Genomic DNA, 18,024 nt, shown 5'->3' on the forward strand with positions numbered 1-18,024 from the left:
ATGTCTTCTGTGATCTGTAATACATGCATCTCCTCCTGGTGAGATGAAGTATATGCAGTATGTTGTGTGTACACACCCAGGTGATTATGCATTGCATAGTCAGAAACTGATAAGGATGCATTATCTTGAAGATCCTAATTTGGGGGGAATGGTTTCCCTTCTATTCTTCATGTTTCCTAGGAAAGTGCCCAACAGGATGGCACCACTATGAGGGCACAGCCAGCTGTTACAGAGTGTATTTAAATGGGGAGAACTACTGGGACGCTGTGCAGACATGTCAGCGGGTGAACGGATCTCTCGCCACCTTCACTGCAGACCAGGAGCTAAGGTTTATCCTGGCACAGGAGTGGGACTTGGAAGAAAAAGCATTTGTAAGGAATGACCAGCGTAGGTGAGTAAGAAGGAAAGGGCAAAGATCTCGTATTACATGAGAATGGTTTCTGTGCAACGCGAATGCTGGTAGTTCAGTTTGCTTACAAAATCTAATGGTAAAAGTGACTTCAAGTTACTACCCAGTATGAGTGTGCTGATTGGTAGTTTGGCAGTGGCCATCTGTATTTTATGTTTAAATTAACATTCAGAGATAGGCTACAATTCAGCAGTGTTTTTATCATCAGGCTGCCTCAGCAATGTACTAGTGTTCTTGAACTGCAACAGGGAAGATTGACTTTACAATGACTTATTGCTGCCCTGGCTTGTGTAGAAATAATTATTTAAAACTCAACAGAATTCTTGTTTCCTTTTAAGTCCTATGAAAGACTACAAGTTTGAGAAGAGAATGAAGTAAAAAGCCATTTTGAATTGTAAGAATGTTGTGGCTTTAGACATTTCATACTTTTAGTTCACCACAAACAGTTCCTTTTTTTTTGCCTGTGAGTTTTTTGTCAGGCTCATGGGCTGCCTTGACAGATCACCAGGAGCGGTTCAGTAATGCTGAATCTCTGTCTCTGAAGAGTTAGATGGCTTGATCTGGAACAGTCTGACATTAGTTGTATATGTTTATAAAATATTTGACTTCTGGGTGCTTTTGTGTGGTTCTTGGGTTTGAGAGACTGAAGTGCTGCTATAAAAACAGAATAAAGTGCTTATGAGTAGAAATAAAAGACATGGTGAGTTACCATTTGTAAACGTAGAAAACCATTCAGTATTTCCCTTTATTCTTCAGCTGTATATCTATATATTGCTAATGTATGGGCTGAAATGCTAAGGAAAAAATCATCAATGTTTTGGAAGTTAGCTTTGAACTATAAAGACATTGGAAGATTCTGTGTAATTTAACTTGTTAGTATGATTTTTGGCTTTTATCTTTAGAATCTAACACAATTTCTTTTAGGTTCTGGGTTGGATATCAGTATGTGATTACCAATCGAAATCACTCTCTAGAAGGTCACTGGGAAGTAGCTTATAAAGGTAGGCCTCCCCAGTTATTACTTGGTTAAATGGCCCATGGAAACTGTCTCAAATATGAATATTATTTGCAAGAACAATATAACTTCTTTCAGTGATAGTGTTAAAATAGTGAAGAGGAACTGCTTTGCTCTGCAGTATCAAAAGAATTTATTACTTGACACGCATCTTATTTTCAAGTGTAAGAAGTTTCGTAGTTTTCACGTTGGTATCTTTTGGAAAGAACATGTTTTTCGGTTTATTTGGCTTTCCCCTTGATTAAGCTGAGAAAAGGAAACTACTCTGTAGTTCCTTGTTCTTTGTCTAGATCAATTGCTGATTCCCGGTTCTGGTATTTGCACAGACTAGTGCAAGTAGCGTATCTCGGTTTTAGCTTTTTAAAATTTTTAAAGATTGGTAGTTTTTTTATGTAACCAAAAAAAAAAAAAACCCAAGCAAACCCAATCTTGAATTTTGGAGAATTACTCAGATTTTTTTCACTTTACAGTACTTCAGATAGTTTACGTAAACCAAGACAAAATTTACCTAATACCAAAAATAAATCCCAGTTTATATGAAAAGCTGAGCATTAATCTGATAGGCATCACTGAATTTGTTTAGTTGCAAAGCAAGCAGCTCCCTCTGCTGAAAATGCAGAGTTATGTTTGTTATTTTTAATTAATTCAGTTGAGGGATTAGTTAAAGTTGTCATATCATAGAATCACAGAATGGTTTGGGTTGGAAGAGACCTTAAAGCTCTCCTGGTTCCAAACCCCTACCATGGCCAAGGAACACCTTCCAGTAGAGCAGGTTGCTCCAAGCCCTATCCAGCCTGGCCTTGAATACTGCCAGGGACGGGGCAGCCACAGCTTCTCTGGGCACCCTGTGCCAGCGCCTCAGCACCCTCACAAGAAAAAATTTCTTCGTAGTATCCAGTCTAAATCTACTCTCTATCAGTTGCTGTTAAGTTAGAAGTGAATCTCTAAATGCTGTACTGGTTTAGATAATGGAAAGGTGTTTTTTTTAAGTATTAGTGCTGTTGTTTCCAGTATAGCATTTGAAAACTAATCTGAGTGGTTTTCTTCTCATATACAAGTTTCAGTAATGGAAAACCTGGAAGGAGAACTGGCCATTAGGTACAGATACATAATTTTGAACAGAATTTTGCTGAGCAATTTGGTCTTGGAAAATACTTTGACACATGAGAAGTAATAGAGCCCTGTGTGGTGCTGTGCCCAAATACATTGATTCCATCATTTAAGTGAAGAGAGTTGACGGAATATGCAGAGGAAACTGCTGCTTCTTGTGGAGGCAGGATCATTGCCATTGGCTCCTTAAAGCAAAGCACCTGAAGATGTCTTTGGGCAACAGGAAGGGAGGAAAGTCCAACTTTTTTCTCATAATAGGGATTTCTGGTCGGGACAGAACTGTTTATGTAGGTAGGTTTCTCCTGGGAAGCCTATATGGGGGAAAAAAAAGGCGTTCTTCTGTTGAAGGACCTTTCTTTGGTGTTCGGAAGGTTGACTGCACTGCCATCTGCTGACAGTGTTTTCTACCAGGAAGGCATAAATGGCAGAAAAAATAGTACTTGTCTTTTATCACAAGTTTTGTTTAATTTGATGCATTATATACATTTAAGCCTTCTCAATCCTATATATTGTTTTGCTTGCAAGCTTTCTATTTAATAAAGGGGTACCTACATGAAATAAAGTACATAGCAGTACCTAGTAGCATTCAGTAGCTTCTGAAAAACTTTACTGAAGACTCACTGACTCGTAGTGAGACTCTCTCTGAATTCCTGTTATGTTTGAAAAGTGGTTTAGGCTCTTCTAGCTTGGAAATTTTAATCCAGTATTGGGAGATGTGGAAGATAAGGCTTCAAAAACTGATAGCAGAACCTAATTGCATTGTGAAAAAATAAGCATCATACCTAAAAGTGCTTGAAAGGACTGTAATGTGAGAAGCCTGTAATGTGCTACCCACAAGAGCTGATAAAATCGATGCTTAAGCATACAGATTTGGAAAGTAACTTCTGAAAACCTAGGCTAATTTTGATAATTGCTGTCTTGGTCTCCCATTAATCCCTGCAACTTTGCATACCAGCAGATTTAATGGTGAAGCAAGTCACTGGTTAAAAGTAACATTTTAAAAGTTGTATAATGCCCTGAACACCTCTTGCACTGTATGCAACCCATCACAATAGTAGTCTGTTAAGTTACGTGAGTTGGAAGGACCACGTAGTCCGTACCACCACTGCAGCAGCAAAGGCAGCGTTGGAGCCTTGTTCTCTGCGTAGCAGTGCTCTGCACTCTGAGTGAGCAGCATAAGATGAGGGGGAACAGCACACGAGAGATGTACACACATCTTTGGGGTGCCAGGTACGAGATGGGTGCAGGTTCTTACTTCACTAGTAGAAAGCATGGCCAATCTCAGTGTTGTTTGGAAGGGTGCATAACTATTGGTAGGCAAACCCCATGGGACTCTGGAAAGCAGCACTTGTAGAGATATTAGAACATCACTGCTGCTAGTTCAGAATGACAGAATTACCCGGTACTTTGAAAGCAGCAGCCTGTTCTCTCTGTGAGTCACCCCTTCCCTCCTCGTTTTTGCCTTCCCCCGGAGGAAGGAGGAATGTTGCTAATGGAAGCTAAAGCTAGAGGACAGTAGCCTTGTAGCAGAGTTGGTGTGCATGAAATGAGTGACATTACAGAGCCTTTCTAAAGCTTTGCATACCTACAGGCTGCTTACATTAATGCATCTCGTTCTAGGCTCTTCAGAAGTATTTTTACCCCCTGACCCTATCTTTGGTACGGCTATGTCTGAAAAGGAAAACGTTCTTTGTGCCCAGCTTCAGTGTTTCCATTTTCCTACCCTTCGGCACCATGGTTTACACAGCTGGTATGCTGAAAACTGCTACGAGAAATCTTCATTCCTTTGCAAAAGGAGTAAGTTGGTTTTAGTTCAGTGTTTACTGTGTTGTGTGCTTAAATATAACAAATATGGGGACATTTATTAGTTATCCTTTCCACCTTTTGCCCAGTGAATTAAAAAAGTGTAGGAGTTAGATTTCCGCTTGGTTTAAATAAATAAGAACACTATAATATGTGGTTGTCAGCCACAGTACAGATTATCACTAAAAGGTTACTGTTGAGCAGCTACATCCGCCCCAAAATAAAGTATACTTGAGAGGAGAAAAAGTTAGGAAAAAAAAGTTAGAAAGCAAACAAAAAGTGCCTTATTAGGAGATACCACTCTGAAATTGTCACATGAAAATGAGGAAATGTTTATTTCTGGTTTCATTTTGCATATAGCAAATCCTGCTAAATTCTTTTCAGCCAATGATTAGAACCAGGGGGTGAAAAAAGCAAGTGGAGCTACTTACTTAAAATGGAAAAAATACAGCTTTCATTCTGTATCTTGCATTTCTTTACTCCAGAAGGCCTGATACCAACAGAGGTATTTGCAGTATTTTCAGGTAACATTTAAGATACCTGATACTGATGGTGCTTCTTTCAAGGAGAAAAGTTGTTGAACTTTTACTGCAGTTCCTGAAGTTTTTCTAGTTTCCTTTTTCTTTAAAGCAGGGAAAAGAATTGCAGAATAGCAAGAGAGGATAATTCAGCCCTTTATCTGCTTTTGCACGTGAAATATTGAAAAATAGGAAGACAGGATATTACCTTGTCTAACTTGAGCTGTAATAAAATCTTGGTATCTGATATTGAAGGACATGTGTTTTGTCAAAATGATGATCAAAAGAGGACCTTTTTGGTCATCCCTGAAAGTGTGTTAACTCCATTTAATACTTAAAACTCACTTTGTCAATTTTGAGCAGTAAATCATCCCTCTGTGCCTCCAGACTATCCATTATCTTCCCCACTCCTTGGAGATCCCTTTTCAAAGTTGCTTTAATGTGAAGGCGTGACTTTTAACTGATGGTTTGCTTATGTTTGCAAATCACTTAATGTAACAGAATAAACGGGACTCCTGTCTGGCAGGCTCTCAGATGCTTGGATATTGATGTGTGTTTCTGTTCTAGGCCAGACTTGTGTTGATATCAAAGACAACATTGTCGATGAAGGCTACTATTTCACTCCAAAAGGGAATGATCCCTGTTTGAGCTGCACATGTCACAATGGTGAACCTGAAATGTGTGTGGCTGCTTTGTGTGAACGGCCCCAAGGGTGTCAGCAGTATCGAAAAGACCCTAAGGAATGCTGCAAATTTACATGCTTAGACCCAGGTAAGAGCTGACTGCTACAGTTTTGTCAAGAGGAATGAGTTCAGTGCTCAACTTGGTTATCTTTGGATATAACACTGTTTGAAATGATGCATCCTTTCCATGCCTCAACATTGCTGGGTACAAACTCCCTGTGGGGTAAGATATTAAATTGTGGGGAACGGAACATTTCAGACCATGGCTAGAAATAATTAGTCATCCTAGATGCTACGTGTGTAGGAGAAGCAGTAGCTTATTTTCTGTATGGAAGTTGACACTACACTCAGGATTTTTAGTAGCACTTTTTGCGTGGTTCCTCTACTGCGTTTAGTTGTCATGAAAAGAAAGTACTTTTCTCCTGAGCACTAATTAAGCATCTTTCCCTGGACATGAGGATTTATGCGCCTGGAAGTTTGCATGCAGGATCACACGGAAGCAGAGTTTATAAATCATATAGAGGTTCAATAATAATCCAGACGTGCAGCTTTGCTTATTGGATTTGGCATCTTGGTGCAGCTTCTTGTTTTGGATCAATAAAGTCTTCAGTTGACTCTGGACTGTTTGTCAGTCTTCATTTGGGAATGTAGATTTCTTTTGGGGGGGTATTTTTCTGTAAAAAGAAATGTATCCTACTTGGAATTTACTGTGAGGATGGTCAAACACTGGAACAGATTGCTTGTGGAATCTTTATCTGTGGGGATATTTAACGCCTGGTTGGATTCTGTCCTGGGCAAATTACTCTAGCTGATGCTGATTGAACAGGGTTTGGACTAGATGATCTCAGCACATCCCTTCCAGCCTCAGCCATTCTGTAACACTGTTATTTCCTGGTATTTTAGAAGAGCCTAATCTTATGTGAGTGCACTAAGAAACTCTTATTCTGCACTCTGTATGGAAAACATGGAAAGTCAACTCACTCTTCCCATCACAGGCTTCTCTTTCAGCCTGTTATGAAAAAAGGGGTGCTTATTGGCTTCCAATTTTGCAGTCTTTTTTATTTGTCTTAACTACAGAAGTTAATCGTTAAAGGCCTTTGGCTTCTCTTTGCTGTCATTCACATTTGTTCTGAGGGTTAAGCTTTTAACAGATGTACGTAGCTAGTGCTGCTGCAGGTTGGTTGGTGAAAGAGTGGGGGAAAACCAGGAGTTTTCACTTTTTTTTATATCTTGAGGAACAATGTGAGCAAAGCATCATCCAGCAGACAGGATGAGATGACCTGAGATAACCTTGTGCTGTGTTCTTTAATCCTTGCTTATTGCTGTAAGTCTTAACTGTTTCATGAATACTGATTTGAAGAGTGTATTTCACCACATCCTTCCTGATCCTTAAGCTCTTCTTTCAGTACTGTTGCTAAATAAGAGACTTTCATTATACTCTTGCTTGAGCTGAAGAATCATCAAGCAGTTGTCAAACTTCCTTCATAATGAAGTTACTTCAGCTAGTGATAAACACTGAAATTTTTAAATGAAGCATTTCAGTTTTCCTTCTGGGTGTTTATAAATGGCTGTTCCAGATGACAAAATTAATGAATTACTTTCTTTAATCAGCATGTATTTATCTTTGTCCAACTTTTACATGTATCTTCCCTAAGCTCTGTTGCAAAGGAAAGAAAACAGTTTACTAATCAACAGTAAGGAAATTAATCACCCAAGGAGAGACTGGGGGGAGATAAATCCTGCTGTTGGGTTGGCAGGTAATCAGTTCTCACAGTGTGAGTGGGTGAGCAATGATTACAAGTAGATAGCAAATATTACTTAAGGATTGATAGTAGGGAAGTTTTTCAGTGGTAGGAGTAAGCTGAGCAATCACAACTATCCTCCCTTGAAAGATGCTTCTCGTCATTTATTTGAAGGTAAATAGCAAGGAAAAAATCTTTCCTGCTGCTCCATGGATGTGGTAGAAAACATTTTTTCCTGTGTGGCTCTTGTTTAGGCAGACCTGCAATTCCTGTTTGTGAAAAGGTAATCAAATAAATAAAACTCTTTGAAAGAGATGGTAGTGCAGAAACTTTTCTAGTGACTCAACTAGTGCAGTTACAGGGTATTATGACTGTATTAGGTGTAAAACAACCTTTCTGAAATAATCTATTTGTGTTTATGTGGGTTGGAAATCTTTGTGATGACTTATCTTGTGTACAAGCTGAGTCTTTGACTTTTTTAATCTAATTTTCGCTGACAGTAGTTTATCCAGGTAGAACGTTAGGAGCTTTCACGGTGTAATGGAGTGTGATAGAGGCCCAAGATGCCCCAGAAGGTCCATGAATTGTCGATGTAGCTGGCCTAAGGAGAGTATGTGGAAGTCAGACTTTCTGCCTACAACATTGCCTGTGTGTATGTTTTACTTAAGTCACTTTATTTAAGGCAGCTAATAGCACTAATTTATGATGTTCATGAAGTTAGTGTTGCCGTATAATGGAGGAGGAACAACAGCAGGTCTGTGTGTTCAGGAGGGCGCGTTGGTTGGCAGGTGTGTGACTGCATTGGTTTAAGCTCTGACAGTAATGAGTTGCTAAAAGGTTTGACAGCACAGAGGCTTTTGTACTGGCACAGCCAGATTTGAGAGGGTGGTGTAATGTTTGAGCTCTGTGCATGGTGCGCTATTAAATGAATTTCTTGTTGCCAAGAATGATTCACATAATAAATACCAGCCTATTAGCAATGTACTTTAACGATGTATAAATTTGGTGGATTTTTCTGTTACTAGCATTTGTAGCAAGTCAGTGCTTCATCTGCTTCTTATCCACACCTAGCCTGGGTGTGTTTGTCATTCAGAGCTCTTTAGTGGGGAAATTGGTGCAAAGAACACAGCACAGTCATTTTTAGGTCATTTTTCTTTGTGTATGTGTACATGCTACTTAAGCATAACCAGGTCTGATCAGTTGAATTGTGAAAAATGAATACCTTTCATGTCTGTCCCTGGTAGAACAGGAATAATTTGCTCACAACAGCCCTCCAAATGTGGATCTGGTTAGCAATGGTGTAGAGCTCTCAGAAGTTCTGAGCTCCTGGGTCTGTTTCATGTTCTGCCACTTGCTTTCTGTGTGATCTAGGAAAAATTTAATTCCTGTTGACCTTAATCTGTACTGATTCTGGAAGATGATTATCATGTTGATTCACCTTTTCAAGGTATTTTTAGGTCCTGTCATTTAATGATGCTAACCAGCGTACCAATGACATGGAATTTAGATGACCACGTCTTGGCAGTGACACTGTTTAAAGATTTTGTTGTTGGAAATGTTAAAGTTAAGATGTTCAGAAGTCATTTATTAATAGTGTGCAGATAATACCAATTCTCAGACCTTTCCCATAGCTTCCAGGCTTGATGTTTCCTTTCGCATAACATCATCAACTATGTCAGGAAGACAAACACATGTGCAAAATGCCACTAACCTTTCCTTTTCCCCATTTTCAGAGACCTGAAGCCTTCAACATTTTGTCCCTTTTGCCAAGATATTTTCAGAAACCTTTAGATCTTCTTGCAATAAATAGATCAATCACCTGATGATTCATAATTTTCTTCCATTTTTGAAATAAGAAGCAGCATTAAACCAGCCTAATGAATCTCCACTCTACATTTCTCTGTCCATTACTGACAAAAGAACATCAAGAAAAATGAGTCCTGAACAGAAGTATAACAGGCTTCTTTTATATGTTTTCTGTAACAGATGGCAACAGTTTGTTTGACTCAATGGCTGGTGGAATGCGTCTGATTGTTAGCTGCATTTCCTCCTTCCTCATCCTCTCTCTGCTGCTTTTCATGGTACACCGGCTACGCCAGAGACGGAGAGAGCGCATAGAGTCCTTGATTGGAGCAAATTGTAAGTAGCCTGTATCTGTAATAAGGCCTGACTGAAGCAGTGTATGTGCTTCCGCATAAAGGGAGCAGAAGGAAAGAAATAAAAGTCTGTGGAAAACATCAGGGAAAGTCTGGTAGTAGATTCTGGTCAGTGTTGTACCCAGATGTAGGTCTGTGCTGGCTGCCTGGACCGGTCATGATTTGTGCAAATTTTGGTTCTCTGAACCACTGCACATTCCAAGAAAAAACATGTATCAACACTTATCTTGTGCCTCATGCTTATTACTGACAGATTGACACACATAAAGGTGAGAAATGTTACGGTCTTGCTGAACTGTGCCTCTATGTGTGTGTCTTGGTAAGTTGTTCAAACTTGAACTCCAGCCTATAATGGAAAAGTTTTTTATGTGATCCAAATGTGAAATATCTTTTATGAGTCGCCTTAGTTTGGAGAGGTTAGGTTAAAATTCTGGTGTAATGCAGGACAAACAGGCTGAGTTTGGGTGGGTCTGGGTATCATTGTGTAACAGCAGGGAGTTGACTCGTATAGGTTATGTAGACTTTTTTAGGTCTTCAGGAGACATGGGTGTCTTGCTTGTAAAAAGTGGAAAAAGGTGTTGAGATCTGCCTTAAACTGAAGAAGAAGGCATGGGATAAATTCACTTACTACTGTTTCTTCCCTTGAAATAGTGCACCATTTTAACTTGGGCCGCAGGATGCCTGGTTTTGATTATGGTCCTGATGGTTTTGGAACTGGCCTTACTCCACTGCATCTTTCAGATGATGGGGAAGGTGGGGCATTTCATTTCCATGATCCACCTCCACCCTATACTGCTTACAAGTATCCAGATATTCAACATCCAGATGACCCACCTCCTCCATATGAGGCTTCTGTCAATCCAGACAGCATCCTTTGTTCCACTCCAGGTATGCAGGCAGTAGCTTCTCTTTTGTATCTTTTTCATTTTGGCTAGAGGGTAGATTTATTTATTTATTTATTTATTAACTCTAATCATGTGGTCTAGTGATTGTGATGAGAAAATATATTTAATGGTAAAATCTATTTCTGCAATGGAAAAGTCTTTTATTAAAAATATATCATTAAGCTTGTTTTTTCTCAAAGGTTCTTTGGAACACTTAAATTCAAGTAGAATCCTTGCTGCAAGTAGTTTCATTCTTAGACCTTACCTATTTTCAAGCCTTACCTTGGATGGGTTACCTGGTTACCTAGTTTCCCCTATTCTGGTACCTTTTCTGGTCTTCTGAAGATAGGTCTACAGAGATTGCTATTAAAAAGTAGAAGAAATGTCAAGTACAAGAGATCTTGAATAAAATCTATCCGGTGTCTTCTCTCTTCCCCACTTCCCCCACCCACACCCCCCCAAAAATTGACCAAAAATACCACTTTCTAATGATTCACCCAGCACTCTTCAGTTTTGCAGCTGTGCTAGTCACATACTGTAGAAACCATTCCAATTTGGGATTTTTATAGCAGCATATCTCACAAGATAAGTGAGCCTGATTAGTGCAACTATCTTATTTATATATCAAAGTTTTATTTTTGCTACACAAATTTCCTCTTTTGCAGTGTCATCTCTTTGTGCATTAATACGAAACTGGGAAAAACTCAGAACTTCTAGAAATACAGATAGTAAATCTGTTTGGTAATGTGAAATGATATACCTCACATTCTGATTCTGCTTGGTTTTTGTCTTTTGCAGATGGAGTTCTTTCTCAGACTGTGCAAAGCAGTCCTCCATCACTAGGAAACTGTGATGCATCCCCACAGCTTACAGAGGGATCGCTTCCTCCCTCAGTTGGTCCTTCTCCAGTGGAGCTGGAAGACTCTGCTGACAGCAGCACCTTTCTTGTCCCTCCTGACACAGTGCTAAGTGAAAACACTCCGGCAGAAACTCTTACGGGCAGCCGTCACAGCCACTGTTCTCTCAATACCATTGTATAGAGGAGAAAAAAGCCGATCACCGGTCAGAGAGAGTTTTAGCAACTGTTTGCACAGACAAACACTAATCCATGGTTTGAACTTCAGAAGGAATCTCCACTTTGTTTTTTGAACACTGCTTTTATGTTCTAGTTTAGGATTGTGCCTCTCGTTTTTTGGCTGTCGTTATTCATTCACTAATCGATTTGTTCTGTAAATATGGATTGTATAACTGCTCTTTTTCTTCCATTGGCTATGGAAAAGAGTGCAGAGAATTCCTTTGACTTCTAAGGAGGTGAAAAGTATGGGCAGGGGTTTTATTTTGTTGGGGTTTTTTTCTTAACCTGAGAGGAAACAAAATCTGCATCAGAAGAAAGCTGCTTGGATTTGGCTGGATACCACTGGACCCAGGGAACAGACTATGGAAAAGGTGGGTGGGGGCAGTCGCTGCTCAATCAGTTGCTTTCTCTCTTGCTTCAGTGCTATACTTGGAAAAGGCAGAGAAGACGGAACTGCAGGGGAAGGGGCTGGGGCTTGTTTTACAAAGCGGCAACACTAAGGAGCTAAAACACATACCACCAAGTAAGAGTTACACAGTATAACACATTTGCGTGTTTTGATCTGCCTTGCTGTCTCAGAACACCATAGGGACTGCAAGATGGATGATCTACACAATATATGACAAGTGGGTACTAAGAAAACTAGGATTTGCAATCACAATTATTTGTTGTTAGTAGCTGCAAAATCTGATGTTGGGTAAACTTCTGGACCATAAAGAAAACTGGGTCTGTGTAATGCTTGTGTCCCTTCAGTAGAATCCTCATACGTATTAGGCAGTACTTTAGGGGAAGAGATGGGGAGCACTTAATTTTGGTGCAGTCTGACTTCACTGTATGAAGCCCTTGTTTGTTATACCCCTGTAAGGAAGAGTGAGGTGTTTTTTCTTTGTAGTTTAACTCCTGAACAGTTGCACAAGACTGGGCTGGATAAAAGGCCCCATTGTTCTTGCTTTTCTTATTGCATGCTATGTTTAGCATGTGCGTTTCCTCCATTTCACTTTACAGTTCTACAAATAACATTGAAAAGCAGTGATCAACACGCACTATACACGATGTTTAATTCTGATTGGACATTTGTTCCTTATCAGGGTCCCATAAATTGCCAACCCTCTTGTAGGGATTTCCCATGTGTCCCCCAAACCATTTATCCAGGTCCCGCAAGGGGTTATCACGAGGTTAGTGCACTTAAATCAGTAAAGCAGTTTGCTTCAGTCAGATATGTCATCTTAAATTTCCCCCTTTGATCGAACTCTTTAGTTTACAGATGGCAAAATGATTCATTCACTCCCTCACTAAACCCAACATCAAGCACTGTTGGTTTTGACAATGAATACAAAATAATCTTTACAGGTGGTTTTACGTTTCAATTTGGATTTCAATGCACAAATTATTTACCCTTTCCCCCCATCCTCCTCTTGCCTCTGCTTCTCCTTGACTTACTGTAACAGTCAGCAGATGAGATGAATTGTAAGGAATTTGTAAGAATGCCCCTGTGAGTGTTCTTCTGTTACCTTATGAAGGGCACTAGCCTAGAGGGACAGGAAGAAAACACTGCATGGGGATGTGTGTGATCTATTTTTCTAGTAAAGATGAGAAATCTTACTTGTATGACAAATCCTAACCCACTGTTGTGGTTTCCCAGTGCAGCTGGCTCTTTCCCCATTGAATATGCTGCTACTTTCTACTCTGTTTCTTGCCTATAGGCTAATACTGTACTTGGGGATTGGTCTTGACAATTCAACTCCTTTTGCACAGAAAACTGAGTTATTGGGTTCGTATCTTGATGTCTTGACATTCAGACACTTGCTGATGATCTTGAATGCATCAGAGAGTGTGAATCACAGTTCTGGGGTGCGCTGCTGGCACTCGAACAGGAGGAAGCACTGTTAGGAAGCCTCATCCGCCTGGAGCCGTACCACTGCCCACGTTTTGACCGGCTCTAACAGCAGTGGTATGAAAGGAGAGGAGCAGTTATCCACCCTGTGGGATCTCTTACTGTCTCCTCTTCCGAGTCCAAGTCCTGGTCTAATGAAGTGGATGGATAGCAGTAGTCAGAACCATGCATACAAATTGCTGAGCATTTCTGAAGTATGAAAATAAAGCGGGTTTTGTGCATTTTTGAGCACATTCATATGTTTTATACATTGTATGTACTGATTTTTCCTTAGTTTTATAGGTACGAATGCGTGTGTGCGCGTGTGTTTCTGGGTGGTGATAATATATATATCTATACATACTGTAGATGGTAACCTTTGTGCTGCGTCCAGCTAGATGAAGCTAAGCACTGGGATATAAACTAGGCTCTTAGGGTTAATACTTCTCTCAGGCTGGCTACACTCTGTTGTAGGACAGGCTGTGATAGTGTACACTTAAGTAGGATGCGAAGTCTGTGCTACTACAATCTGTTCCTGAAAAGTACTTCGTTAGCAGTGGGAAATAGAAAACTTTCAGTTTCTTTTGAAGCCAGATGGAATATATTTGTTCTTTGTAGTATCCTAGCGCAATAACAAAAGGCCTTTTGGCTTGTTTTAGTGTCTGAAGCTGTGTTTTGTGGCTGAGGTGAACAGATACCTTACCTCACACTTCTCCTAACACTGCGGGAATCTGTTCGATGTTTTTCTATTTTACTTTTGATTCTGTGATGAATTTTATTTGAAAATAAGCTCTGTTACAACTGGCAACTTCATGGTGGCTCCTGGTTGTAGCTGTTCCAAATGGAGGCTTCTTTGTAGAAGCCTTGGTGTGATATTTTCCCCATTGCTTCTGAGCCTTTCCCACTTGTATGTTGGCGCGGAGGCTGCTATTTTTTGTCTTTTCCCCTGTCCTCTTTCATCTTAACTGTAACCAAGGGAAATTTTGCCTTGAACAGAGCAGCTCACTAAGTACAGCTCATTTACCTTGGGTGAGCTTCTAATTTGGCAATAAAATTGTTTTGTTTTGGTTTTCTGTGCCCTTTTTAATGTAGCTTTTTCACACTGAGTATTTTCTCTTGGAGTAAGAGCCTTTGTAGCAGAAGACGTCACAACTACTCAGACTTCTGGACCAACTGAGGAAGAGAAGTTTTCTTGACAGCAGTTGACTCCTCAGCAAACCTTCCTTGCCCTTGGCAAGGTGACTGGTGAGCAGTTTGTCCTGGGCACCAATTAGAGGACTGATGCTTGCCTAAGGAGGACCTTTCCGTTTTGCTTGCCCCATTAGATTGATGAGATCTTTGGGAGTTATTCTGTGCATTGGTTTTTTTTCCCCACCACTGATCACTTTCTCTGGATTTTTTTTCTTAACTACCGATGTATCGCAAATGTCCCTCCAGAGCCAGCAGAGGAGATGGCGTTACCACATCATTCCCAGCAGCACGTGTGAGCAGAAAGGGCATTTTTCATGGGATATGCTCAACTGTGATTGTATTAAGCCAGAGTGCTCGATTCTGCGCAGGGCTTGCACCTCCCGTTGTGGCCTCAGACAAAACTGCTCGTCAGATTCCCCATCCTTACGATGTACTGTGGTGCCATATTGAGGTCTCTGCTGTTCCAGCAAGAACAGCCCTAGATACTCACTTCTCTTGGTGTTATCTGTGATACCCGTACACAGTCTCACAGCAGCCTCTAATTTTTTTACTAGATGAGTTGTAGATTTTTGTAATGTTATAGAAGGATGGTGGGTTTCATTCTGTGCTAGAAAATCAAAACTGTCATTCAGATGTACTAAGAACTTGTTTGCATAATGTTCAGTCTTGTCTAGTTTTGAGCCTCAGACTATTCCTGTGCCTGTTCATGGCAGGTCAGTGATCTAGAAGAAGAGTGAAGTAGGTGGGAAATATTTTTCTGAAGGCTTAACCTCTCAGTGGGCGGGCTCTGCCTCCGCAGGTATCATGGTGATGGCCTGTTCATATGTACCTCGAGATTCACTTAAGAAGAAAACGTTGTTGTGACCAGTAGTTATTACTGTTCTTTTCCCATCTAGTAATGTTGAAAGAATTTGAAGCTGGTTTTACAGATGCTTTTATCTTTCAGATGTGGCTTTTCGGTGACAAAGCACTGGCGTTTTAATGTTGCCTCATACAACCTGTAATATGCATCTCTTCTTTTTTCAGTTGCTGAAATGTCTTTGTTCTCCCTGGCTAAGGAACATGCAATGTACAGAAATTTTGTTTAAATTTCCCTTGCATGGGAAATCTCAAAGAATTTAAAGAATTAAATGGGAGCTGGGCCCTAAAATTGGAGCAGATGAGTGTGGAGGAGACGAATCAAAGTTCATACATTTGCTTCTGATGTTCCCCAGTTCCAAATAAAATGGGGGTTTCTTTCTGGAATAGATGCTTTTAGTAGTGGTAAAGATGTGTTGGAACTAGATGATCTTTAAGGTCCCTTCTACCCCAAACCATTCGGTGATTCCCCTAACAACATCCTGCATTACCTGCCTGCTACGGTACGACATAGCTTTAATTTGCCAGTATTGTGCACCTTGAATGTGGAGCAGGTTGGAGCCGATGCCAGCTTAGATGCTGTGCTTGCAGGCTGCATGTGTGGCCATGCACGGGCTGGAGGATGCCTGGGAGACGGTGAGAGAATGAGACACTGCTTTTTACCTTCTCCTGGAAAACAATGCTAGCCAACGCTGCATTCGCAGGCTTTTCCTGTGTAGCTGGTTTGTGACTGGACTTAACTGTGGCAGTGTATAAAAGATTTTGATATTCTGTGAAATACCATGTAGGATTTAAATTTGATACTATAAGAATTCAGTCCCTGTGACACTGGTTTTGGTTTTGATTTCTTTCCTTGGGGTTGGCACTAATATTTTTTTTTCTTCTCAAGATGCTGTGAGAAACATTTCATCCAAATGCCAAATAAATTGTGTTCTGTAAGAGAAACGGCCTGTGCCAATGCCTCCTGATTTCTGCATCACTGTGGTTCCTCAGCGTTGGGAAGGAAGGTCTTGTTAAATCCCACTTTTGAGCTGTGATCTTGCAAGATCAATGGATGCTTTTAACTTCAAGCAAGGAGGCTGCTGAAGTTTTATGTACAGATTCCAGTGGAATTTATCTCTAATTTTAGGAAGGTCTTGGGGTTCTACGCAGGAAGGTGAAATGCAGCCCACTGCTGTTGCGCTCCCCAAACCTGTGGGAAGATGCTGAGCCCCGGGTCAAGAGGCTCAGGTGGCTGTGCTGGATGGGAGAGGGGGTTCTGCATCCCCAGCTCCTGGTACAGGGCAGGAGGGCTCTGGGAATGAACTGGGTCGGTCACTGATCCTGCTGGAGAGATGATGTGAAATGAGAGGGGCAGCGTTAGCACTGAGTGATGCAGTTTCTGTGCCCAGCACTCACTGGGGAGACTGGTGGAAAATCCTGGTGAGAGGCTGGGCTGTCCTGACCCTCTTCAGCTCCAAACTTCTCACCCAAAGCCTTGTGTTAGAAGTTGGTATCTCCACCCTTCCCTTGCTTGTGCTTTACACCCCCTCATGGTAAGGGGGCTGGAGGGAGGGCTCTGTGATGACCTTGTGGTGGGCTGCGTGTTCTGGGTTTGCAAAGGTTTCCAGTCCCCGCCGGGACCCGTGTGTCCTGCGGGAGATGTACAGCAGATGGCGTTTGTGCTCAAACCAGCCCCAAAATGCATTACATGGCAGGCGGCTGCGATTCCCTGTGGAGCTGGGGGGAACACGAGCCAGGGTGTGCAAGTGGGGGAGGCAGCTCTCGGCCCCCTCTGCCTGCAGTGTGCTGGGAGGTGATGCTGCCTCTCCTGGAAGAGCCTGTAGTCAGATTGTTGAACAAAGCTGGCTGATAACAGGGAATATTCCCCCAAGAAACTTGTTGGATAAATAAGCCCTTTGAAATCGTGGTGCTGGTTTAGTAACGTGGGTTTGCAGCTGGAGCTGGCGGGTTGGTGGGATACAGGGTGGAGCAATATCAAGTCAGAGTCAGTGGCATCTGTCCTGTCGTGGCAAGGTGTTCTCAGCATTGCTGCTGGATGTTGCTGTGGGAGTTCTTGCCCTGTAGTGAGTGTGTGCTCACAGCAACCCGACTGAAGACTCCAGAGGGTGGTGTGGTCAATGGGCTGGTCGGAGGACACGTCCCTCCAGAGTGGGGAAAGCCAAGAGTGCCTGCCTGCGCTGCCTCTCTTCTGGAGCAGTCCGGGCAGCGAGTGCAGTGCCCTGGTGACAGCTCTGTGGATGGCCTGCAGCACCACTGCTGCAGTCAGAACTGCCAGAGCCATGCACAGTCAAACCTGCCTTACCTGGGGAACGTAGGTAAAGAACTAAAACCCGGCCTCCCGATCCCAGCCTGCTGCAAGAAAGGCTGGCTTTGGGCACAGGGAAAGAGCAGCAGCTCTGTTCTGCATGGTCCCGACCTGGCCGTGATGCCGCCTGCCCGTTCTTCAGGCTGGGAGCTCAGGTCAGCTCGCTGTTGTTCTAAGGGCTGCTGGGCTCGCAGTGTTTGCTGTGGGTCCCCGCAGCACTACCGGGCTGTCCCCGTGCCCTGCTCGTGGCCGCAGGACGTGTTCATCGCTGAGCACCGGCCCGCGGGCAGCGTCACTGTCATCGCGGGTGCGGGCGGCTCTGCTCTGCTGTGCCCGCAGGGGGCAGCCTCAGCTGCAGCCGCCTCGGTCACTGATGGACCTGAACCAGCTCCCAGAGCT

At 42.0% G+C, this 18,024-nt stretch overlaps 1 protein-coding gene across 3 annotated transcripts in view; it reads left to right on the plus strand.

Annotated features, from left to right (window-relative positions):
* The window catches only part of DGCR2 (DiGeorge syndrome critical region gene 2), a 48,953-nt gene extending 32,691 nt beyond the window's left edge, over positions 1-16,262 (plus strand). For 2 of the 3 annotated variants that reach the window (XM_080628932.1, XM_080628933.1), the window contains 7 exons: positions 181-391; positions 1,334-1,410; positions 4,155-4,331; positions 5,423-5,626; positions 9,267-9,419; positions 10,088-10,324; positions 11,119-16,262. In XM_080628932.1, coding sequence (XP_080485058.1) covers positions 181-391; positions 1,334-1,410; positions 4,155-4,331; positions 5,423-5,626; positions 9,267-9,419; positions 10,088-10,324; positions 11,119-11,360 — 1,301 coding nt within the window. In that variant the 3' untranslated portion in view covers positions 11,361-16,262. The remainder of the gene's footprint in view (positions 1-180; positions 392-1,333; positions 1,411-4,154; positions 4,332-5,422; positions 5,627-9,266; positions 9,420-10,087; positions 10,325-11,118) is intronic. The other variant, XR_013957954.1, reaches the window with a different exon arrangement.
* Positions 16,263-18,024: the final 1,762 nt, after the last annotated feature.

This window comes from Psittacula echo (assembly GCF_963264785.1).
Source record: "Psittacula echo genome assembly, chromosome: 13".
NCBI lineage: Eukaryota > Metazoa > Chordata > Aves > Psittaciformes > Psittacidae > Psittacula > Psittacula echo.